Source organism: Elgaria multicarinata, chromosome 22, assembly GCF_023053635.1.
Source record: "Elgaria multicarinata webbii isolate HBS135686 ecotype San Diego chromosome 22, rElgMul1.1.pri, whole genome shotgun sequence".
Taxonomy (NCBI): Eukaryota; Metazoa; Chordata; class Lepidosauria; order Squamata; family Anguidae; genus Elgaria; species Elgaria multicarinata.
Window position 1 is genome coordinate 8859677 of NC_086192.1, and position 24253 is coordinate 8883929.

General features: G+C 44.9%; 1 protein-coding gene across 1 annotated transcript in view; it reads right to left on the reverse strand.

Moving 5' to 3' along the window:
• Window positions 1–5695: 5695 nt before the first annotated feature.
• APPBP2 (amyloid beta precursor protein binding protein 2) overlaps window positions 5696–24253 on the reverse strand; it is a 47572-nt gene continuing 29014 nt past the window's right edge. The window contains exons 7-14 of the mRNA XM_063146613.1: window positions 23643–23710; window positions 23442–23547; window positions 22129–22253; window positions 20354–20439; window positions 17933–18123; window positions 15101–15266; window positions 12333–13914; window positions 5696–6201 (exon numbers count right to left, since the gene is read on the reverse strand). Coding sequence (XP_063002683.1) covers window positions 13661–13914; window positions 15101–15266; window positions 17933–18123; window positions 20354–20439; window positions 22129–22253; window positions 23442–23547; window positions 23643–23710 — 996 coding nt within the window. The 3' untranslated portion in view covers window positions 5696–6201; window positions 12333–13660. The remainder of the gene's footprint in view (window positions 6202–12332; window positions 13915–15100; window positions 15267–17932; window positions 18124–20353; window positions 20440–22128; window positions 22254–23441; window positions 23548–23642; window positions 23711–24253) is intronic.

Sequence of the window (24253 nt, forward strand, 5' to 3'; positions counted from 1 at the left end):
CTCCCTTAACCCGGGATTTCATCCTACCCTTTAATCTCGCTTTTTCCGTTGTCTCGGGATGAGGGCAGGTTGTCCACGAGTAACCATGAGGACCCGGGAACGGGGCACAGAGCTCCTCAGGAGCTCTATGTCCACTGGGGATGGGGTGGGGGGAGAGAGAGGTGTTTTTTTAAAAAACTTCTCTTGTGCTTCAGCGCTCCTGCACTCATTTCCCTTTAAAAACAAACCAATCAAAATGGCGGCCGCAATGTCGCGCACCACGTGTAGACCATGGCGATGATCTCGTGATCATAAAATCACGAGATCATCGCCCTACTACCCCCTTGTCTAGGTGTATGACTTTTGCACCAGGCTCCACTCGGTGGATCCCGGGGTCCTAGTTAAAAAAAGAAAAGAAAAAGAAATTGGCCTGACATCTGCCTACCCCAGCTGTACGTTTTCTGATCTCTGCTCAACAGAACGGTTTGGGGGGAACTGGTTTGTGAAAGGCCAGTGGGGTCCATGAAAAAGACATGAGATAAGTTTAATGATCTTACAGTCAATACTGGACCATAGTGGTAAGATTCCTACCTGAGTAATGGTTTTGTGAAATCCAGCAGTAAGTAAGGGTTTGCGGAAAAGAGCTGTTTAGATCAGACTTTTTTTTTTTACACTGTGTGAGGGGGCACCCTCCAGTTTGTAGCTAAGAACTTCAGAGAAATGTGCAATGCAATTAAATGAATTTGAATTTCTTTGAATCTGTCCTGCAGATACAGCAGCAGACTGGGGGGTTTTTTGCACAAATTTTGCGGACCGTTTTTTAAACTTTCTGGAATTTTACGCAAATTTAGCTGTTGAAAAGTATGTTAAAAAAAAATGGCCAAAATTGTGTATTTCTTCCATAGGCTAAAGCACGACAATACACATTCTGAGGGGGATCTGCACATTTTTGCAAGTGCAAATTCAAAATCTGGAAATGCAGATTTGCACAAATTCAGAAAATTAGAAAAAAAACCCAATTCCTCCAATGAGCGGAGGAAAAGCAGATGGAAGGGATTTTACAGAATCCTCACATTCCTCGCAATAACTTAGTACTTACGTAGTGCTTCTGAGTGATAAGGTGTGTAAAGGGTTGTGACATTTATTTATTTATTTACTTATTTACAATATTTATACACCGCTCCCCATTGAAAATTTCGGAGCAGTGTACAAGATAAAATAAAATAAAAACAGAATAAAACACTTTAAAATAGATTTTAAAAGAAGCAAAACGTACAGTGAACTGTGGCTGGTCATTAAGGAAAGTCTTCCTGGAATAATGACGTTTTCAGGAGGTGCTGAAAAGAATACAAAATTGGCGCCTGCCTGGCCTCTAGAGGCTGGGAATTCCATAGGAGGGGGGCCACCACGCTGAAGGCTCTTCCCCTGCTGAACTCCAATCGGAGGATGGGTCTATTTGGAACCACCAGGAGCAGGCCCTCGGATGACCTGCGTTGAGCAGGGGGGTGGACTCGATGGCCTTATAGGCCCCTTCCAACTCTGCTATTCTATGATTCTATGACCTCAGTGACCAGGCAGGCTGGTAGGGGAGAAGGCGCTCTCTCAGGTATCCTGGTCCCAAGTTGTTTAGGGCTTTGTACAGTACAAGAACCTTAAACCTGGCCCGGTAGTGAACAGGCAGCCAGTGCGGTTCCCTCAGCAGAGAAGTTACATGCTGGAAATGGTCAGCTCCCGACAACAGCCGAGCTGCAGCGTTCTGCTACGTATGAACAACCCCGTAAAGTAGGTGAGTATTTTCTGCATATTGCAATTGGAGGCCTTGAGGCTGAGAGAACAGCTTGCACTTGTACCTACCACCACTATAAGAAACATTTGCGACAGGCAGGCCAAAAAAAAAAAAGGTATTAATTCAGCATGGGAGAGAATGAGACGGACTTAACTGGAAGCTACTCATTTGTTGTCGAAAAGGCACCTTAGCTAAGTTGGAAAATCTGTTTCATTCTGAACTGAAGTGTAGCAATAGTGACATCTAGTGGGTGTCCACCTCCGGTTTGTCTTTGTATAAGTATAGCCTTCAACTTTTGCAACATCTTTAACCCAAGGGGCTGCACTACGAGACCAACTTTTAACTTTTGAACCCTATCCAGTCTATCTCTCTTCTCTCCAGGGTGACCAGATGCAAAGCACAATGGGATGGTCGCCTGCAATCTTGAATATGGAAAAGAGAACAGGGCTCCTGTATCTTTAACAGTTGTGATGAAGAGGGAATTTCAGGAGGTGTCATTGTTATGCCTGCAGCACCTGGTGAAATTCCCTCTTCATCACCACAGTTAAAGCAGCAGGAGCCCTGCCTAGCATGACCTGATACAAAAGAGGGCAGGGCTCCTGCAGCTTTAACTGTGGTGAGGAAGAGGGAATGTCACCAGGTGCTGCATGCATGCATGCAAATGACGCCTGCTGAAATTCCCTCTTCATCACAACTGTTATACAGGAGCCCTGCCTAGCATGACCAGATACAAAAGAGGGCAGGGCTCCTGCAGCTTTAACTGTGGTGAGGAAGAGGGAATGTCACCAGGTGCTGCATGCATGCATGCAAATGACGCCTGCTGAAATTCCCTCTTCATCACAACTGTTATACAGGAGCCCTGCCTAGCATGACCAGATACAAAAGAGGGCAGGGCTCCTGCAGCTTTAACTGTAGTGCGGAAGAGGGAATGTCACCAGGTGCTGCATGCATGCATGCAAATGACGCCTGCTGAAATTCCCTCTTCATCACAACTGTTAAAGATACAGGAGCCCTGTCCTCCTTTCCATATGGTCAGCCCTGATACTGGCACCCGGTTTGCATGTGGAAGGCACCAGGTTTTATCCCAAACATTTTTAGGTATGGTTGAGAAAGAATAACTGGAAGCCAGGAGAACCGCTTCGGACGATGATGATGTATTTCATTGTTCAGTTCAGTTCTATACCGCCTCATCGCTGAAGCTCTCTGGGTAGTGTACAACAATTAATAAAAATACAACATAATAAAAAGTATGGTATACTGGACGGAGCAATGTTCTGACACCTGTTGCCCAGCAATTTATATTTAGAGGCAATGCTAGTCATAACTTGCAGCTTTTAATAGCTTTATGCATAAATTTGTCCAATTCTCCATTTCACCTTTAAATTGCTCTGTGTCATAAAAGCAAAAGTAGAGCCATGTTGGATCAGACCAAGGGTCCATCTAGTCCAGCACTCTGTTCACATAGTGGACAACTAGCTGTCAACCAGGGACCCACAAGCAGGACATGGCGCAACAGCACCCTCCTACCCATGTTCCCCAGCAACCGGTGTATACAGGCTTATTGCCTCTGATCCTGGAGGTAGCATACAGCGATTGATAGCCTTCGCCTCCAGGAATTTATCCAACCCCCTTTTAAAGCCGTCCAAATGGGTGGCCATCAGTACGTCTTGTGGCAGTGAGTTCCATAGTTTAACTCTGCGCTGTGTGAAGAAGTCCTTCCTTTGATCTGTCCTGGATCTCCCACCCATCAGCTTCATGGGATGATCCCGGGTTCTAGTATTATGGGAGAGGGAGAAAAATGTCTCCTTTTCCACTTTCTCCACACCAGGCATCATTTTGCACACCTCCATTGTCTCCTTTAGCCTCCTTTTTTCCAAGCTAAACAATCCCAGCTGTTGCAACCTTCCCTCCTAGGGGAGATGCTCCATCCCTCCTGGATCATTTGAGTTGCTCTTTTCCGCACTTTTCCTACCTCTATTAATATCTTTTTTTAGGTGCGGTGACCAGAACTGTTCACTGTATTCTCAGTGTGTTCGCACCACAGATTTGTATCAAGGCAGTACGATACCGACAGTTTTATTCCCAATAATAAAAAGACATCCTCACCTTGTCTCAGCAAATTCCAGTCTATCAATGCGCTGTGTAAAGTCTTTCCTCTTATCCTGAATCTCCCACTATTCAATTTTGTGGATGACCCTGGGTTCTAGTATTATATAATGTACCATGTACATTGATGGTGCTATATAAATATTAATAATAATAATAATAATAATAATAATAATAATAATAATAATAATAATAATAATATATGAGGAAGCAAAAATACTCCTCATCCAGTTTCTCCTCACCAAAAATTGTTTGGTGTTGTTAATTGTTTTTAATTTTTGTGAACCGCCCAGAGAGCTCTGGCTATTGGGCGGTATAGAAACGTAATAAATAAATAAATAAATAAATAAGTGACTAAATAGTGTATTTTCATGTTTGTATTTCGTTGTGTTTATATTCTTTGAGTGACTATAATGTACTATAACCAAGTAGGCCCGAAGCGGAGCCTGGCTTTATTACTGCGTGTCAGGCGTAAGATGGCGGCTGCCTTAGTTACAGTTGCTATGGAAGGGAGGTTTCAAGATGATAGTTTGAGAAAGGTGTTGTCTGTGTTTGGATTGGGGGTGTGTGAATGTGTGCCTAAACAGCCCCTAAATAACACAACTGGTCAGAGGTTCTGGCTAGGATATTTATACAGCGCATAGTTTAGGGTGACCATACTTAATAAGTATGTTGTTTTGTTCATCTTGTAAGATCGTCTTTAGTGATGGAGCCAATTCATGCCTGTGCTATAAAAATCAGGCTACTGAGTTTTTATAAGGAACAGAGGCAGCGGTTAAAGGTTTTATAGTTGAGGTAGCATTCCCTAAATGGCAGGAAGTTTCATAGACTCGCCATGCCTGGCCGGGGGTACTGGAAGTTGTAGTGCAACAGAACTGGAAGGTATCATGTTGGAAAAGGCTGCCATTTACCAAAGCCTCAAAGTTTTAAAAAGGAAACATGGGTGGGAAACCCATGGTTTTCCGTCACATCTGGTGGCAGTAATAGGATATCCTATTACTGTAACAGCAGGGGAAGGCAGTCTTTTCAGCCCAAGGGCACAATTGGAGAAACTGTCCTGGGAGCAACCATAAAATGGCTACCATGAGTAGGCATGACTTGTCACAAAGGACAAATAACCCGCACTGAGACATTCATGGGAAATTAAGCAAATAGAGGCTCCGGTTCACTTTGAAGCAATCCCAGATCATAGAATCACAGAATAGTAGAGTTGGAAGGGCCCTCTAAGGCCCTATAGTCCAACCCCCTGCTCAATGCAGAAATCCACCTTAAAGCATCCTTGACAGATGGCTGTCCAGCTGCCTCTTGAATGCCTCTAGTGTGGGAGAGCCCACGACATCCGTAGGTCATTGGTTCCATTGTCATACTGCTCTAACAGGCAAGAAGTTTTTCCTGATGTCCAGCCGGAATCTGGCTTCCTGTCACTTGAGCCCGTTATTCCGTGTCCTGCACTCTGGGAGGATCGAGAAGAGATCCTGGCCCTCCTTTGAGTGACAACCTTTCAAGTATTTGAAGAGTGCTATCACGTCTCCAGTAAGAATTATGTGAAAATATTTTAAAATAAAAAAATTGAGAGGTAGTGTCTTGGGTGGGCACCAAGGAAGGTGTCTGGCAGCGTTACACCACAGATAATTTAATAAACTTCGTTCACCCCACCATTACTTGTCTGGTTTCTCAAACGAGGAATCCCAAAACGTTGCAACTTTCCCACACAGGAAGCGTTTAGAACAGTGCACAGTTGACAGCCAAAAATCTCTGAAGCTCACTAGTTCCTTCCAAAGCGCCACACTTTTCCCTAGCGTGGAACAAAGCACACCAGTGGGAAACGCAGGAACACTATATTTATTAAGTCAATAATTCATTTTAGCAATACAATTACAGAATTATCACAATGTTGGTTACAAACATATTCAGTATGGTTTGATGGTTACAAAGAATAAAATTGAGCACTGAAGTCCGGTGCGGTGCCGGATACCAAAAAAAATAAAAATAAAAATAATGTTGACACAAAAGAGAATGATAAAGATGCCTTCATATAAATAAGTGTGGCACAAAGAGATGGGGACACAGCTTTAGAGACCATTTGAGAGGCTTGCTCACTCCACTTTCAGCTGTTTTCGTTTCCGGCAACGCTGCCAATGTACAGGTTTATTTTTATTTATTTTTAAATATATACATATTTTTTTTATCCCCTGTTAAGTTTCATGAAGCATTAAAAAAATAATAGTACTGAACTTGGTAATATTCAATAAAACGTAAGCGTTCATTCACCTCTAAAGTTTCTCTCTGTCTTTTTTTTTTCTTAATAATTTCCATGGCAACACAGCTTCCTATAAAGGAATATACAAAGGGGAGCAGGGGAAAGACATCACACATATGGTACCTGCAACAGTTAGTGATCCAACACTGAAAAAAACTTGTGTGCCAAACACCAAGTTTCTAGATATCTCTATATATTTATATAGTATATATATTTTCCCCATCTTAATTTTTTTTTAGTGTTTTTGAAACAACAAAAAAATATGTGCACTTAAAAACAACTCACTAAGGCCTCTTCATGCTATAAGATACCTAGGATTGCAATGAAAATATTTGTTAATGTGAACCTGGAACACACACACACACACACACACACACACACACACTGTGATATTTATCCCATGGAAAAGGGAAGCGGATTTCACTGCCTTAAACATTCCTGAGTGGAAGGGGGACAAAAAGCGTAGTCACCAGAGCTGTCAAAAGAGAATCCCGCAAGCATTTGTGTAATTTTCTTCTTCCTTCCTTCGCACCCCCCCCCCCAAAAAAAAACACCACCAACAAAACCTAGCAAAGGAATTCCCCAAAAGGCCAAGAGGTGAAATGTGCAACAGGCCAAAAACTGTGTGTCAAAGACACAAAACCAACCGAAGGAAAAAAAATATCCGTCATGAGCACAAATATTCCAATTCACAATAATAGCACTTGGACACTTGATCGGGGCGAGGACGGGAGGGGGAGGGAACGCCACCGAAATGCGGCGAAGGTATTGAAATGGCAGTTCCTTCCCCTCTAAATGCAGCCGCGTGGTAGCTTCCGCCACAAAATGGCACCTTCTTGGATGCTTGAGTGTTCAATATGGAACACATTGATGGATGGGCACCACATCTGCTTCCACCACACAGAGAGCCAAGCAGCACTTTTAGGGGCACCGTAACTTAAATCTGAATTTTGGGTAGCATTGCCTCTTCCTGCACCACAAGATGAAACTCTTTTGCTATTCATAGTTTTCTCTGTTCTAAAGGCAAGGAAGGACCTTATACACAACGCATGTTATATCCAGAAGACTTCTACAGAGTCCATGGAGATAAGGAACGTTTGACTGAAGGGAAACCTTCGCTATCACACAGTCCAAGCCAAAGAGTTAGAACTTGGTCAACCTCTCCAGAAATGGGTTTTTTTAGGCACAATGCATTGGAAGTCACAAAAAAAAGAAAAGGAAAGCAAATAGACATGTACCCCCTCCATTTTCTGTACCATTAGAAGCAACGTAATAGTAACTTGATTAAGACCATGTCAGAATGCAGCATCCCCCTACTGTATTAAGGGGTTGCAGAAGAAGGCAAAGATTAAACAATTGTACAACTCCCAGTAACTCCAGTGAGAGAGATTTAAGCATGTCCTTAAGGGTGCTTATAGTTTTGGCTGGATTGTGTCCAATGCTTACGAGAGCTGAGAATTCACACATTATGTTGGATCAGCTTTCTGCTGCTGCGAGAGTCACTGTAGTATTTGCATTTATGGGAGAAACTTAGCTGACGATAGAATACGTCTCACAATTTGTATACGTCGGAATCCCCAACTCATATTTGATGGAAATCCCATGAACACAACTGGATGGGGGTGGGATGGATCTCACGTCACACAAAGTGTGAATCGGCCCTTAGGAAACCACCGAACGGAAACAGGCCTTCAGAAATGACCACTATATGCAAAGTACACCTGTCCAGGGCTCAAGAAATTGGCTTCTGTGCAATAGGAATAGATTAAATCTAGAAGCAAGAATTTGTTCCAACAGATATGAACAGTACCGCTCCACCATGTAGTGGTTCAAGGGTCTTAGAAGCAGATGTTTACTAACTCCTAATGATTTTAGCAAGCTTTACTACTGCCAAGTATGCTTAGGATTTCAGCCTCAGTTTAACAAGCATGCGTTGAAACAGACAGACTGGCTTCATAGCTAAACCTCGCTCAAGGACAACTCAGTCGCACCCAGGACTCGCAGAAGCCTGAGCGAATATGTCCAGATGATACAAGAGCCGCAGTTACTCTATGTGCAAAGTTTTAATTGGTCCAGAATTGAATTCACACAAACACACAAGCACACGTACACAATTACCCTTCCGTTGAAAACACTCAAAATTCTGTATAATACAGCCAAACTGCGTGGAATTGTGCCCTCCGCTATAGTTTTAAGTGGATACAACGCCATAAGAGATATTCTGAAGGAGAGGACATTGGCATGTACATATTACAAGATGTTTTATTCTTCCGTCTCCAGTTGCGCTACAGACAAGGAATAATCGGTTTCTGGGGGCGGTGGGCGGGGCGCTCAACAGCAGGGGGAGAAAGGAAGGCTAAATCCATTTCTAACCAGTTTCCTTCGAAGTACAATAACTACCTTCTGCACAGCTGCATAAGAGTTGTGCTATTCCCATGTGGCTTGCTTCGTAATGTGATTGAATATGAAGGGACTCTTGGATCCTTTGTTTTTAGCAATCGAACACTTTTCCCTAAACACCTTCATACCCCGAAATCAGCAGAAGCTACAGAACAAGCGACGCGGAACGTCCCACCCCAAAACAGACCTTGGTATGCGAACGGTTGCCTCTGAACATGAACCTGCACAGAAATAAAAACCCGTCTCAAAAACATAAAGCCAAAAGAAAGTGTCCAAAACCAAAAGGCTCATTTCTGCATCGCCTTTCTAGCAGCTAGGGGTTTAAACTCTCCTGCCATTCTTGTTTTCTCCTATTATGATGCACTACTTTTTCTTCTGACCGTGAAACCAGACAAAACTCCAGGTTTTCAAAGTCTCGCTGCCAACTATTTTAAAAACGTCTAAAGGAGCCTCCCCCAACCTGGTGTTGTCCAGATGTGTTGGAATACAACTCCCATCCTACCAGCTGTATGTAGTCCAACATACCTAGAAGGCACCAGATTGGGGAAAGGGATTTAGGGAGAAGCAATTGAATTTTTTCCCCTGGTTACTAAGATATCAACCCTGGTGAAGCACCCTACTACAGAAGCAGCAATTGAGGACCTAAAAAATATACTAAAACATCTTCTCGTTAAATGATGCATCATCTTGCAAACAAAAACTATAAGCGCTGTGCTTATTAACTAGAGAGGGAAAGTTAACAGAGAGCGATAACTAGAGAGAGATTTTTTCCTCTACTTATGGAAGTAGCCAACTCGTCACTAGTACCATTTCCACCATGGCTACATTCCCTAGAAGTTAGTTTCATTATTTTGAAGGCCGTGGGGACTGCAAACACCCCAATGCTATTCCTGGGCGGAGATGAACAATAGCAACTGGGGAAACAGCTCTGAGAACATCCCAACAGGAAGAAGAAATCTAGACACTTTGGACAATCAAAGCAACAAGTCCCCTGTGTCTTCACTGGGAATGGAGGGGGGGGAGGTGTTACAAATAATAATGAAAAAACTTGAAAAAAGCTCTGTGTTAGAGTCTATATGACCCTCCGATACAAATACACCCTAATCAAGAAAATTCCTTCTTCCAACATACAGTAAATTGGGACACATCCCGGAATGTAGTTATCATGATTTAGGGAGCAGGAACTCCCTGATACTGGATTTTAGCGTTGACCGGGGTGCCGGAAAGAGTAGAGAGAAAAGCAATTGTTTTATAATATTCCATTGGGAATGAAGCTGCACACACCAAGGACGCCAAATGTTTATACTCTACACCTGACTGAGGATTCACTCGGAGAGAGCAAAGGGTAATAACAGGGAAAGGAATGCCTAGGAACAGCTCAGCACCATCGATAAAAGATCGTGAAGTCAAAATCAGGGGCTTGACACTGGATGGAGACTCCTTCCCCTCTGTTAGCAAGAATCAAGGAGGAACCTGGAAGTCCTGGTCTACACAGGCAGGAGAACAAGACTGTACCCATTGACAAGAGCTGGTAAGAAAAGCCATTTTTGAGTAAGGAAAAAACAAAAAGAATTCCCCCGCCCCAAATTCCCTGCAATTAAAAAGCTAGCACATCAAGTGCAAAGTGCTGCTGTCTTAATTTTCTACCTGCAGCTTGGGAATCTTTTACATAAGGGGACATTCAAGTGTTCCCCCTGCAATCTAGATGTGGTACAGTCCCCTTCTACCAATTCACTCTGCGGCATGTCAAGCTCAAGAGTTGAGGAGGAGGCTGGGAAGAGGGAGCAGACAGCTGCTCAATTCATGCTCGATGCGTCCCAGAAACGGACATCCAAAGACTTCGAGAACCTGTGGACTCGCTAAATGACCCCGTTGGAAAAGAGCAACGAACGACAACACAGCAGGTATAAGGATATTGTCCAGACGTCTGGTATCACGGAGGAATTGTGGCTTCTAGAAACTGCAGTGAGCTTCTTCTGGCACCGTGTTCAAGGGAGAACTGAACCCCCTATGCCTGCCAACTATGGGAAGCAATGAGCATACTGGACAGGTTTGCAGTTATCTAAATACAGTAATCATCAGGGCTGCTCAAATCTGCTTCTAGGATTCCTCCCACCTTCTTTTACAAGTCAGAGAGGTAACACATTCAAAAATCAATGTCGTACAATCCAATTTGTCCATTACTGTCTTTCTGTGCCCAAAGTCTAGGCCGGGGTAGACAGCCCGGCATCCTCCAAAGGTTTTGGACTGCAACTCCCATCAGCTAAAGCCAGCATGGCCAATAGTAAAGGGATTATGGGAGTTGTAGCCCAAAGCAACTGGAGGGCAACAGGTTGGCTATTGCTACCCTAGACTCAAAACCAAAGTGTTTTCCCAGAATGGGCTGGTCTCCACAAGTCAAAAGATGTAAGTACCCCCAAAGCCTGCATCTAAAACTCTCTGTTCTGTTTGGAGACAAACAAAATGAATAAACTTAAGTTGCAGAGTTGCTTTTAAAAGGAATAAAATTGCCTGACAGGTCGCGATTGCTCCCATGGCAGAGCTGTAATAGATGTGCTGAGATTTTAGCACTGGGGCTCTGATGCCCTGTGAAATTCCAGTTATCACACCACTCTGAAAGCTTGGTCTAAACTATTTATACTTGGCTAGTCAATTGAAAGAGACTTTAATGGGCTCCTGTTAAGATCCAAAGACAATTATCTGAGGCTTAATACCTATGGGGTTAGTGTGGCAAACTTCTGTAGACTCTGACATACTTGGATGAATAAAATAGCATACAAATATTAAGATCTTTCCACAAACTCACATTTTTGCATGAGAGTGGGTCCCCGTCCCCCACCTAAAAGTAGCTCTTTTGGGTGTAGCTCCTGGGCAAATGGGTTTTTTGATTGCAAATGTTCGGTTTCAAAACCAATCATCCACCTTTCGGAGGCTTGCGGTGTAGAATCCACGCGGAGAGCACCGGGCAGTGAGGCCACGCCTGACCTACAAGGACACGCCAGGGTGGTCTCGCTACCGTGGGTGGTTCTGCATCTTTCCAGCCTCCGCCATCCCATAGTAAGAGGCGCTGCTGCGCACACACGTCTGAAATAAACACCCTCATTTTGAGCACGGTATTTCGAGATGCCCCTTCCCAGAACAGGAAGTGTTTTCGTTTTTTGTTTTTAAAAAAAGGCACTAGTGTAAAACGACAACTATCAGCCGGCAATGTTCCAGGTTAAAAGCCAAAGCTATTGCTATAGTTCGGGATTAAAAGAAATATCCAAAGTCACCGACCACTAACCTTTGCTGCACTCGTAACTTGACATACCTTCCACACCGCCCCACCCCCCAAAATCACAAATTGAAAGTAAGTGAACAAAATTCACTCCAAATACTAGAAAGGCTCTTGCTAACTCGGTCTTTTCCCCATGGGCAACTTATGAACCCCCTGAAAAATAGGGGAGCCGACCCAACGAATACCCTTCACTACAGAGGCACTGCCTACGCCTCCATATTACGAACTGAGGTATGAACAACTTTCTTTTTTCCTTTCCAATCTAGGAGGGTATTATGCTACACAGGTGTTCCAAAATTTCAATTTTTACCTCTACGTCAAACTATGGTTCAATGAAAATAAAATAAAAGAAACCACACGTACGCACACCCGAAATTAAGACAAGCTAGTGAGACAGGCATAGTTATCTTTTTTGTTTTGTTCTTAAACATAGGACGTTTTAAAAAATATATATATAAAGAAAACTGGTTCTGGCTGTTTTTAACGTTAAAAAAATGAAGAGAGAGAGAGAGAGAGAGACCAACCTGTTGTGCTTTTTTGGCATTATCCACTGAACCCTGCAAGCTGTACAATAAATTGTCATCTCCAGAAATTAAAATAAAATACAACCAGATTCTTGAGCGGACAAAAAATAAAATAAAAATCTAGGTAGCACAAGCAAGTTACAGCCTTTCGAGTGAGCCGATTCCGAAAGAGAGGGAGAGGAGGAAGCGTTTTAAAGTGTTTTTTTTCCCTTATGGCAAGAACATCTATTTTACCTGTGTAGCCTTAGTATTTTAAAAGACATGCTATTGCAACTGCCAAAGAACGAAACTCCTAGTTTTGTTATCTATTACACGTATATAAAGTCTCTTGTTATCACTGAAAATACACGCTTGATGAAATAATCCTACTGGGTAAAAGTGAATGCAGGGGGCAGAAATGGTTTTAAAAAGCCGTTGGTCCAGCTGGTCTGCTTTCTTCTTTCAGGTCCTGTCATAGAAAACTCTCGCCCTGTACCAAAAACAGAAAGAAAAGAAAGCTAAGACTAAATATTCTATGGGAGATTATCACTTTCAGGTGAACACTGGTCCAAGCTCAGTTGCTCGTCGAAAGCAAAAACGGTGGTCAGACGGCGGCGTGCAGTTCAGAACCAAGTGTTGCTTCTCGAGAGTAAATTTGCCGTCGCGTTTCTCCGTAAGGCAGCCCGAGACATAAATCCAGACCATCCCCTTTCCTGTGTGTGTGTGAATATCCGTGATTGACGTTTCGTCAATTCATACCAAACGAGACAATTCTTTTTTTAAAAAAAACCCAAACGCATAAAGAGGGCGACTATATGATACCGTATGACTTTGGACTTGTCAGTATTGCGAGACGATACCCTCCTTTCAGAATTAAAAATGCAACTCTTAAACTGTTAAATGGTTTTATTTCTCGCTATTCTTGCAGGGGTTTCCTGGAAAGTGGCTCCTTTTGGACAAAAATAAAAAAATAGAGAAAATCGTTGGGAGTTATGGGATTTTTTAAAAATATATAGATAGATAGATAGATCTATGTATATATCTCTCCGAAGATGAAAACATGAGCCAAAATGAAACATGCCGTACTCATGCTGGTAAGGATTTTAGCACACATTCGTCTGTACGGTCACTCCATCTGAAGTTGAGATCACCCCCAAAACGGGATTTTTTTTATGGACTGGACCAGTGTTTCAATGCAATTTTTACAGCTCCCTCACGAAGAAAAAAAAAATTATAATAAACTACATGGTTTCAAATTTCACAGTATGACTTTTCCCATGTGAATTTTGGGGAAAACGAAGAAGAAATGAAAAAAAAAATGTAGCGGTTGGTAAAATTGACCAAGTTCCTTAGCAAATTTGTTCCTCGACGGTCTGAGAAATCAGGAAAGACTGGACAACTTCTTCGGTGGACTGAAGGCTGGTGCTGACGTCCTCCAGGGCATCCGTAACCGAGAACTGCCGATCCCGCAACCGGTTCCAGTTGGCCAAAATGTTGTGGTATTCAAATACTTTCTCATAATTGCCAATGGAGTTGTACAGTTTAATGAGGCCCCTGTAGTCATATTCTAGTCCACTGTAACCTTCTCCGAAAAGCTTCTTCCCTAGAACGACAATAATGCGTTTCAAAACGTGATCCGCTAAGGGAGGTGGTTCTTAAAACAGTTAAGGGCGGAGGTTCCCAAGGCGGTTGAGGACCTTCGAAGGCGCCCGCGGTGCTCTCTGCACCCTGTCCCCTTCAAAGACTTATTTTTCATAGAAAACTTGAAAAACATTAGGGCGCCAGGTTCTCCTTTCCGCTGTGTGGTGGGCTTGAACAGGAGGAGAGAAGTGCTTCCTGGCCCAACCCACACTTCTGTCCCCACGGATCTTTCCCCTTCGCTCTCTCTCCATTTCCAGCCTTCCTATTTCTCTCCACACAACCCTTTCCTCACGGTTTCTCTCCCTTCCCCGTCTCGAGAGGTCTCCTTTCTCTCTCTTCCTAGCCTTGCTCTTTTTCTCCCACCTTTTTACCTCACGGTTTCTCTCCCTTCCCCGTCTCGAGAGGTCTCCTTTCTCTCTCTTCCTAGCTGTGCTCTTTTTCTCCCACCTTTTCACCTCACGGTTTCTCTCCCTTCCCCGTCTCGAGCGGTCTCCTTTCTCTCTCTTCCTAGCCTTGCTCTTTTTCTCCCACCTTTTTACCTCACGGTTTCTCTCCCTTCCCCGTCTCGAGCGGTCTCCTTTCTCTTCCTAGCCTTGCTCTTTTTCTCCCACCTTTTTACCTCACGGTTTCTCTCCCTTCCCCGTCTTGAGCAGTCTCCTTTCTCTCTCTTCCTAGCCTTGCTCTTTTTCTCCCACTCTCTCTTCCTAGCCTTGCTCTTTTTCTCCCACCTTTTTACCTCACGGTTTCTGTCCCTTCCCCGTCTCGAGAGGTCTCCTTTCTCTCTCTTCCTAGCCTTGCTCTTTTTCTCCCACCTTTTTACCTCACGGTTTCTCTCCCTTCCCCGTCTCGAGCGGTCTCCTTTCTCTCTCTTCCTAGCCTTGCTCTTTTTCTCCCACCTTTTTACCTCACGGTTTCTCTCCCTTCCCCGTCTCGAGCGGTCTCCTTTCTCTCTCTTCCTAGCCTTGCTCTTTTTCTCCCACCTTTTTACCTCACGGTTTCTCCCCCTCCTGGCCTCACTATTTCTCTCTCAAGGTCAATCCCCTTTTTAACGACCTTATTGCCAGGCCACCAGACCCTCAGCCGCCCCTTACACTACCCCAGTCAACTCTTCTGTAAGTGGGAAACCCGTGCTTTAAGTGCCAACGCACCAATTGCTATGGATCGCAAATAAAGCTTTTCGGCGTTTTCGTATTGATTCATGTCGTAGTTGTAAAGTGAGGCCAGGTGTCCCACGGAAAGCGCGACTTCGTAATCTTCTTGGCCCAAGAGCTGTTCCTTGATCTGGATCGCTTTGATGTGCATTTCTTCCGCTTCCTGCGGGGGGGGGGGGGGGGACGGGGGACAAAAAACAAAGTTGACACATTCTTCTTAGGAATCTTTATTACTGTTTGGCACAAAAGGACAGAGTTCCTGCCCTTAGCAGGTTGAGCATTTCAGAATCCGTCCATTACGTGCAGGCAACAGAAGCAGAAAGACTTCAGATGGCCAAAACCTATATTTCTACCACTCCCTCATTTAAGAGCAGGGCCGAGTGATATTTATTTATTTATTTATTTATTAAATTTATATTCCGCCCCATAGCCGAAGCTCTCTGGGCGGTTTACAAAAGTTAAAAACAGTAAACATTTTTTTAAAAAAAACCTATACGAAATTTAAAACCATCAAAAAATATAAAAACAACAGTACAAAACAGTATCCATTTTAAACAACAGCAGTTCTGGGGTCCATTAAAAAACAAACTTAGCATATGTTGTTAAATGCTTCTTAAATGCCTGGGAGAAGTCCATTTAACGAGAATGGACAAATTGGGTTGTACTACCTTGATTTTGACTTGTGGTATCTCCCCAACGTATAAAAGAATAAAATAAATCTTTCCAGGAATAGGTCTTGATTTGGCTTTAATGACTACAGATCCCCTTATTTATTTATTTATTACATTTCTGTACCGCCCAATAGCCGGAGCTCTCCCTTAAAACAACGTTTGAAACTCTTACGACTTGAAGGGGATGAGCAGCGTGGGCATGGGAGCAGGCGAACACGCGAAGGCGGTGTGTGTGTGTGAACAAGATTTCCAAAACGCTGACATTTAACATAGCTCCTTGCTGCTCTAACATGACTAGGTAGGCTCACCCTATGCTGAAGTCATTTTAGCGACAGCTAAAGTCCTTTAAACAACAACACTCTCCGGTATTTTAATGTGTGAAATGTTAATCCCCGATGTGGGTTCTACGGCTAATGCCACTCTTTTGAACCTGCTGCTTTTACTGACTGCATTGTTGTGATTTGTAATGCCTTTTATTCTGGTAAGGTGCCCTGGGAAAGTTCCCTTGAAGGGCAGGGTATGAATGTTTAAAATACTGCAAAAAATTAAACAAATACGTAGCTGAATTCTGCAAGGAGGGTTAAGGCAATGACATGCACGACTCCCTTGGTTTTTGTAATCTGTGCAGAGAGCAGACTTCCTCACTGGCTGTCCTTTTTTTAACGCACGCAGGCTTAGAAAGATGCAGGCATACCTGGAGCGGCTCAGGAACAGAACGACGGTCCAGACATTGCATATAACAGAGTTCATAAAGCTCAGAATCTCATGTAAATAAAAGCCATCCGGCCGAGACTAAAACCAGTCAGTTTTCCCCTCCCAACATTTCTGTGCCCTGAATGAACACACGCATCCAAACTGCAAACAGCACCGTATCTCCGTCCTCTTGGCCGCACTGTGCCTCTTCGCATCTTACCTGCTTCTCTTCCATGGCCTCCCTTTCCACTAGCTGGGTCAGCGCCTCTACACTTTGGGGGGAAAGGCGGTTGCAAGGGAGGGTCAGAGGGGAGAGCAATGGGCCTGGGAGCTTCGAGATCTCCACCGAGGCAGCCCTTCTACGCTTTAAATCGTACTCCCTACTTCTGTGTCTTGCCGGTGATTGGGACAGAGCCATGTTTAAAAATCCGGCCGTGAAATCGCACACAGTTTGGGCCCCGTTTATGAAGGAGCGGCCTGAGCTGATGACTGGCAACCAGATTTCTTGGAGGGCCACTCTGAGATCAGAGCGGAGGTGGACGTCCGAGGCAGCAGGGCCCGTCCCTAGACGTGGCTTGCTGGCGGGTTCTGCTTCCATCCCTCGATTGCCTTTGGGTTGGCAATCGGGTAGGAGGAATGGGTAGAATTGGCAAGTGGGTAGAATTGGCCCAAGGTCTTCAGGGCCAGATCTACACGTCGTTGCGAAGGCACTTCCGTGCGCCTTTTTTAAAGACGTACCTAAAAGAAGCACCTCTTTCTTTACTGTGTGTACTGTGAGCTAGGCAGCGCCGCCTGCGGAAGAATCTCTACGCCATTCAAAGACGCTGCTCTGGCCGCTTCCCCCTCACGTGTTCTTCCATTCAAATAATCCCCCCTCCCACCCGGCGGCGGCGGCTCCTCCTGCAAAACACTTTTCTCCCTCAGTGTGTTTGTATTTGCATTTGCATGCGCGTGTGCGAGCACACACCGAAGAGAGTCCCAGGGAGATGACACCGCGGGGGAGAGCGAGAGGCAGGAGCTGAACTCGTCCGCCGCGTGCACTTCGCAACGACGTGTAGATCTGGCCGTAGTGTTGATTCCTTCTTTAACCCTATGTGGACAGTGAAGCTAGGTGTGGCAAAGAGGGGGGAAAGGCACCACAAATACATTGCAAAAATGGAGCCAAGTGGCCAACCAGCTTCGATAGGCTATTGAAGAAGTTATTAAAGGTGAGAACTTTTTACCAGCCCCAGAGCTTGTCTCCATTTTTACAGTGAAGCTAAGCAGGCGCGGATCTGGGGACCGCCCCGCATAAGCCACCCTGAGCTTTTTAAAAGGAGGAACAGGAGCTCCAATGCACGTGCCTCCATCACTCCCTGCACCCCCAAACCGAAGGACCGGGGAGGATTAGATGACTACAGGGGTGGGGTAGTGGTGGGGGTACAGGTGGAATAGGAACACACCGCCCCGAGAAAGCTGCCGTTACCTTAAACTTCCTCATCGACTGGTAAAGTCTGCCGAGGTTACCGTAGTGTTTCGCCGTCTGCACGTTGAACTCCCCAAAGGCTTTTTTGGCTAGCTGGAGCGAGGACAGGTGCAGGTCGTGGGCTTCTTGGAGCAACCTCTGCTCCGTTTCCTTGTTGTGACAGTCGATTGCGATTTCCTCCAAGATAAGCGCTTGCAGGGGAAGGAAGGCCGGGGGGGGGGGGGGAAGAGAGAGAAGAAGAGGAGAAAGCCATGTTAACAGGCCGTAAGCCTATATGTACCAGTTGCTGGGCAGGAGAGTGATGTTGCACCCGTGTCCTGCTTGCGGGTCCCTGGTCTTCTGATGTTCTTAATTTGGATGGCTTTAAAAGGGTTTAGAGAAATTCCTGGAGAAAGTTATTAGTGCCTGCTAGTCCTGATGGCTATATGCTACCTCTAGTAATAGACGCAATATGCCTATGTGCACCAGTTGCTGGGGAACATGGGCGGGAGGGTGCTGTTACACCCATATCCTGCTTGTGGGTCCCTGGTCGGAAGCCGGTTGGCTACTGTGTGAACAGAGTGCTGGACTGGACGGACCCTTGGCCTGATCCAGCAGGGCTCTGCTTATCTCCGTATGATCCAGGACCCAAAGGTATTCAGTGAACCAGGAAAGCACCAAGCACCGATGTTTGAGTCATCCAAACAGCCCTTGCACTGTACTCTTGCCTTTTTCCATCCCCAGTGACAGAGCCAATGGGGCTGAACATCAGGGTGTGGAACCTTCCGGCCCAAGGGCCAAATTCCACTCCAAAGCAGCCTGGGGGCCCCATTCCAGTTGGTGGGCAGGGCCAAGAAAAAAAGAGGCAGGGTCAAAAATACCAGCCTACTGCTTGAAGCAATTTACTGCCCGTGACTAAGCCACTGGAGGGGCATTTCTATCTTTTAGAATGGGGAAAACAACACAGAACTTGGGAATCATAGAACAGTTGGAAGGGGCCTCTAAGGCCATCAAGTCCAACCCCCTGCTCAATGCAGGAATCCACCTTAAAGCATCCCTGACGGGTGGCTGTCCAGCTGCCTCTTGAATGCCTCTAGTGTGGGAGAGCCCACGACCTCCCTAGGTCATTGGTCCCACTGTCGTGCTGCTCTAACAGGCAAGAAGTTTTCCTGACGTTTTGTCATACTGCTCTAACAGTCAGGACGTTTTTCCTGAAGTCCAGCCGAAAACTGGCTTCCTGCAACTTGAGCCTGTTATTCCGTCTCCTGCACTCTGGGATGATCGAGAAGAGATCCTGGCCCTCCTCTGAGGGGTGACAACATTCCAAGAGTGCAATCATGCCTCCCAACGATCAGTGGCTTGGAGGAAAGAGGGTGTGGTATTTTGGGATTGTGGGGGGTTGTGGTGGTGGATTTACCCCCCTTGGCTTTGAAGTTCTGCATCCTTATTTCAACAGCTGGATGGGCCCCTGACTCAGACACTAATTATTCAAGAGAACAGGCACCGGGAGGAAAAAAACAAACCATTGGATTTTCCTGCAACTGGATCACAATTCCGCCATGTGGGGAACACATTTATTTCCCCCTGATTTATTTATAATCAAGTGTAAGGAACTGTGGAGAATTTACAGGAAGGTGCAATGCTAGCTATTAGATTTGTGTGTTGCCCCCCCCCCCCCCCGGCCCGGCACTTTGAGCAGGCCCCTTTAACTTGGAAAAATGCAAAGCGTGCAGAGAGAAAATCCTCTTAGGCAGTATCTGATCTTATTGGAGACTCTCTGCTAAGTAGAGGTGAGGGCCAAATTGGAATCATGGGCCGGAGGTTGTGCATCTCAGCTGTAGACGAAGCTCAAATATCCCTGCTCCTTTTGAACATACGAAACTGCTAGATGCATTCAGATCTCTGGTCCGTCTAGCTTAGCGCTGCGGACCCTGACTGGAAGTAGCCCTTGAAGGATTTAGGAAGACAGTTGTGAAAAAGGAGGGGAAAAGCACCACGAAAAGGCTATAGGAAAAAGAGGCGACTTGCTCTGGTGCTATGGAATGTCGAAAAGGTTTCTTTATTTTTCTTATACGAAATATAAAAAAATGTTCTAAAAACTTTAAACCAAACTTGTACAAATGCTCAACGTTTCGGATCTTGTGGATCCTTCGTCAGGAGCTATAAGACATTCAAGACAAATTATAAACAAGTTCATCCAACTTAAAATTAAATAAAAGGAAACAACATTCATAGTCTAATACAATATATGGACCTTTACACTAAGTTTCTACTGGACTAATCTTCTCATGATATAATCAACTCAACCGTTTGTATTATATCATGAGTAGGTTACATCATAGCACCAGAGCTAGTGGCTTCTTTTTCCTATGGGATTTAGGAAGACACCTTTCCCAATGCTACTATGGGAAATCTTTCGAAATAAAAGCCACACACGGATACCTTTAACTCTTTTGGAGGAGGCGAGGAGAAGGTGGTCTTCTGGAAGGATGTGGGTTATGATGCCAATTGCACGTTCTGCGTGGAATCTAAGACCAAGGACAGCAGGCGCATGAGGAAAATACACATCTCCCCATCGTGGAAAAAAAACACCCCAAACCCACGTTAAAAAAAGGAATTCCAAGATCCCCTACAGAGGAATATCAGCATATGTGCACTTTGGGTTTATTTAGGAACCAGGGCAGTTGCTAGGAACACAGTGCGAAACACAAGATTAAAATCTTTCCATCACAGATACTGTCTGCAGGACTTCTCGGAAAAAGGCACAGCTTTCATTTAAAAAACAAAGAGCGCGTTTGTCCGCCTGATGGGAAGGAGAGGAAAAAAAATGTGTTCACGTTGGGGAATTTTTTCTCCCCCTCCACCAGTTATGTGCTCTTTGGGATCATTCAAGGAAGCTGACAGGCAGTCGATTCAAAGCAGAACAACAGCAAAAAGGCCTTCTTTATGCAACACGTCGATTCACAGACGCAAGTTAGGACGCAACCATACGCATATTTCAACAGGGGGAAAAAAACCCTCTTACAACCCCCAGCATCCCCTAGCCAGTATGGCCGGCTGGGGAATGCAGGATGACTTCTTTTTTTCTATCTAAACATGCACAGAAAAAAAAAAGTGGAACCTGCAACAAAATGTTGCAGCGCAGAGGGCTCCTTTTCGCGTTTCCAGCCAGCCTTGCAATTCTGCCAGCCCACCGCATTCCACCACCCACCCAGATTTCCCTTGCAACAGTGAGTCAGCATTCTGCGCCCAATGAGCGCGCTCAGTTCTCACTGGGCTGTTTCTAGGCCTCTCCCCCACATCCAGGTCTGTCCTTCTATAGATTTCTCGTACTTCTGCAAACCTCGGGGTTTTCCCAATCCTGCTGATTCTTCCCTCTGGTGTGTGGATGTTGCTGATCCGCACACAAGAGAATCGAGTTAGCTATTAATATATAGCTGGCTGGGCAGGAGGTAGATCTGCCGATGTTTTGGACTTCAACTCCCAGAAGTCCCTGCCAGCAGGGCCAAAGGCCATGAATGCTGGGAGTTGAAGTCCAAAACGTCTGGAAGTCTCCTTTCTGCCCAACATAAAGGATTCCTGGTGGAAGACGGGTCCGTCGACAGTTATTAGGCTCAAGAGCTAAAAGCAACCCTCATATACAGAGTTTTGGGGTCATCCCATGAAGCTGATGGGTGGGAGATTCAGGACAGACAAAAGGAAGGACTTCTTCACACAGCAGAGAGTTAAACTATGGAACTCACTACCACAAGATGTGATGATGGCTTGAAAAGGGGGTTGGATAAATTCCTGGAGGAGAAGGCTGTCAATGGCTACTAGCCCTGATGGCTAAGTGCTACCTCTAGCATCCGAGGCAGTAAGCCTGCGGGCACCAGTTGGCTGGAGAATTCTGGGAGTAGTAGGGACTTTCTTCTGGCTAAACATGCATAGGATTGCACCCTTAGACATGCAAAGCTAGCCTTTTTTGACAAAGCAAGGTGGGTCAAAGCATAAAATTCAGATACACACTGAAAACATATAAACAGTGAGCTGCAAAATGCCCCACCCATCCTCAGAACTGCAGGTCAAAAGCTCTCTTTGGACCCACCGAGTACAGAAACGGTACAGCTCAGCAAGATCGCCCCACGTGCTTTCTAATGTTTGAACTTTGCTTCCCGTTACAGAACAGGAAATGCAAACAAACAAACACCGGTCCCGAACTCAACGTTAATACTCACAGCGCATTGTCAAATTTCCCCGAACTGTACTGGTGAACGTAAGAAGAGTACGCCAGGTCTTCGTGAGCGGTGGCTACGTGGATGTTTTTGCCGCCAAACACAGACTGTCTGATGTCGAGCGCTGTCTGAAATGATTTGTGTGAAGACCGCGAGTCAGTTTCATCGGCTACAGTTTCAGGCGTTTCCAAAGAGATATGTAATACGAGGTAAGCGTAGAAGAATGCGGCACAATGTCAGACCACCGGTGGGGGATACTACTTCTAACAGGACCGTACGTTCAGCCAAGCCATGTACTCAAATTATTCTTTCAGCCTGCACATGATGGAGTTTCCCTCTTCTTGTTAAAATAAATAAATAAATAAGGACCTCCCTTCAAGTAGAAAGCAAGCACATCAGGAGAAAGGTGCTAACACAGCTCTCCTAACTGTGCTAGCTTTCTTCTTGCAGGGAGTTGGGCAACTTTGGTTTTCGTTTTAGATTTGGAGGGGCATTCACAATGCTTTCGGAAGTGATTGAGCCCATTCCGTCACCCCAGAACTTTAATTCCTCAATCGTCTTTAAAACAAACCTGCGTATTTTATTACACGATAGTTTGAGTAGCAGGTTTCATAGACATCGATTTAGATAAGACACTATGCTTTTGTTAATGCAGCCTACGATTATACTTGCTTTTTTTGCAGCTGCACTGCACTGCAGGCTCATGTCCAACTTGTGATATTCTATTTATAATAGACTGTAATAATTATGGAATGATCCGCCCAGTGGCACCTCTCTGGTACCAACACTGTCATATTTTCCGCACCAGTTAAGACTTTTCTCTACTCTCAGGCATTTGATAGCATGTGATAAGTTTTAATCAGGCCTTGGGATTTCTCATTATTGTAATCGATATATAGATATATAGATGTGTGTGTGTGTGTGTGTGTGTGTGTACGTCTGTGTGTGAGAGAGAGAGTTTATGTTTGTAAATAGTTTTTATATTATGAACAATATTGCATTTTTAAGCTTTGTAAACTGCTCAGAGAGCTTTGACTCATAGGTGGTATAGAAATGTAATAAAAGAAATGAACGATTTGTTGGTTTGAATTTTTTGCCTTATTTTTGTATATTTTTGTATATTATCGATTGTAAGCTGCTTTGTGTAGCAGTAAGTGTCATATGAAGGCAACAAATAGAAATAACCGTAGTAATTAACAACCAAAAACGCCCCATCCTATTCTCTTACAATAAAGAATGACATGATTTCAAACGGAAACACGAGGGCCGCTAAACAGCATTCCGAACGTTAACACATACACAGCCCAGAGCTGTACCTGATAAATTGCAACCGACTGGCATATGTTGTCTACGTTGAGCAAATAAAACCCATAGTCTAGTAGCGTGTCTGAATATTTAGGGTGTTTGGCTCCAAAATGCTCCCTGAAAGATAAAAACAAACGAATCAAATCAAGTTGGAAGAGTAGAACAGAGGAGATACAACGTGCGACCGGACTCCAAAGCAGGGCTTTGCTTACCGTGCCAGGTACACTGCGTGTTTTATCAGTTGTTCGGCTTTCTTAAATTCACGTTTTACGACACAAGCCTGGACCAAGAGGACGAGAAAGCAGGCATGAGAGACCATGAATATTCAACAGGCGTTCTTGTGTACCATATCGACACGCGATATTTCAAGGACTGGGTTCGGATGATCGCATACAGAGAAGAAGCCACTGGGCCTTCTTCCCTCACCCCCCCCATATGTGAAACCGCCATTTGCATCATCCACGGCATTGGGTTCGCGTCTTGTCCGAACCTGGTGTGCAGGGCAGCGGGGTGTGTGTGTGTGTGTGTGTGTGTGACGCTAGACCCATCCAAAAACCCACGACGTGCAGTAGAGGTGGCAAGGTGAGTATGAACTCATCCCTGCCACATACCAGGTTCTGATGACTCGCCGACCCGCACTGCATTGTGGATGATTGTGCAAATGGCAGTTGTGTGGACAGCAGGGGCAGGCCTTTTTAAGATTTGCCACTGACCTGGTTCGCACATAACAACAACCCATTGGTTAAACAACCATGCATAAGCAGGAGAGAGAGAGCTACCTGCACCGTGCCCAACTCTTCTGCTTCTACTCAGCAACCCAGGA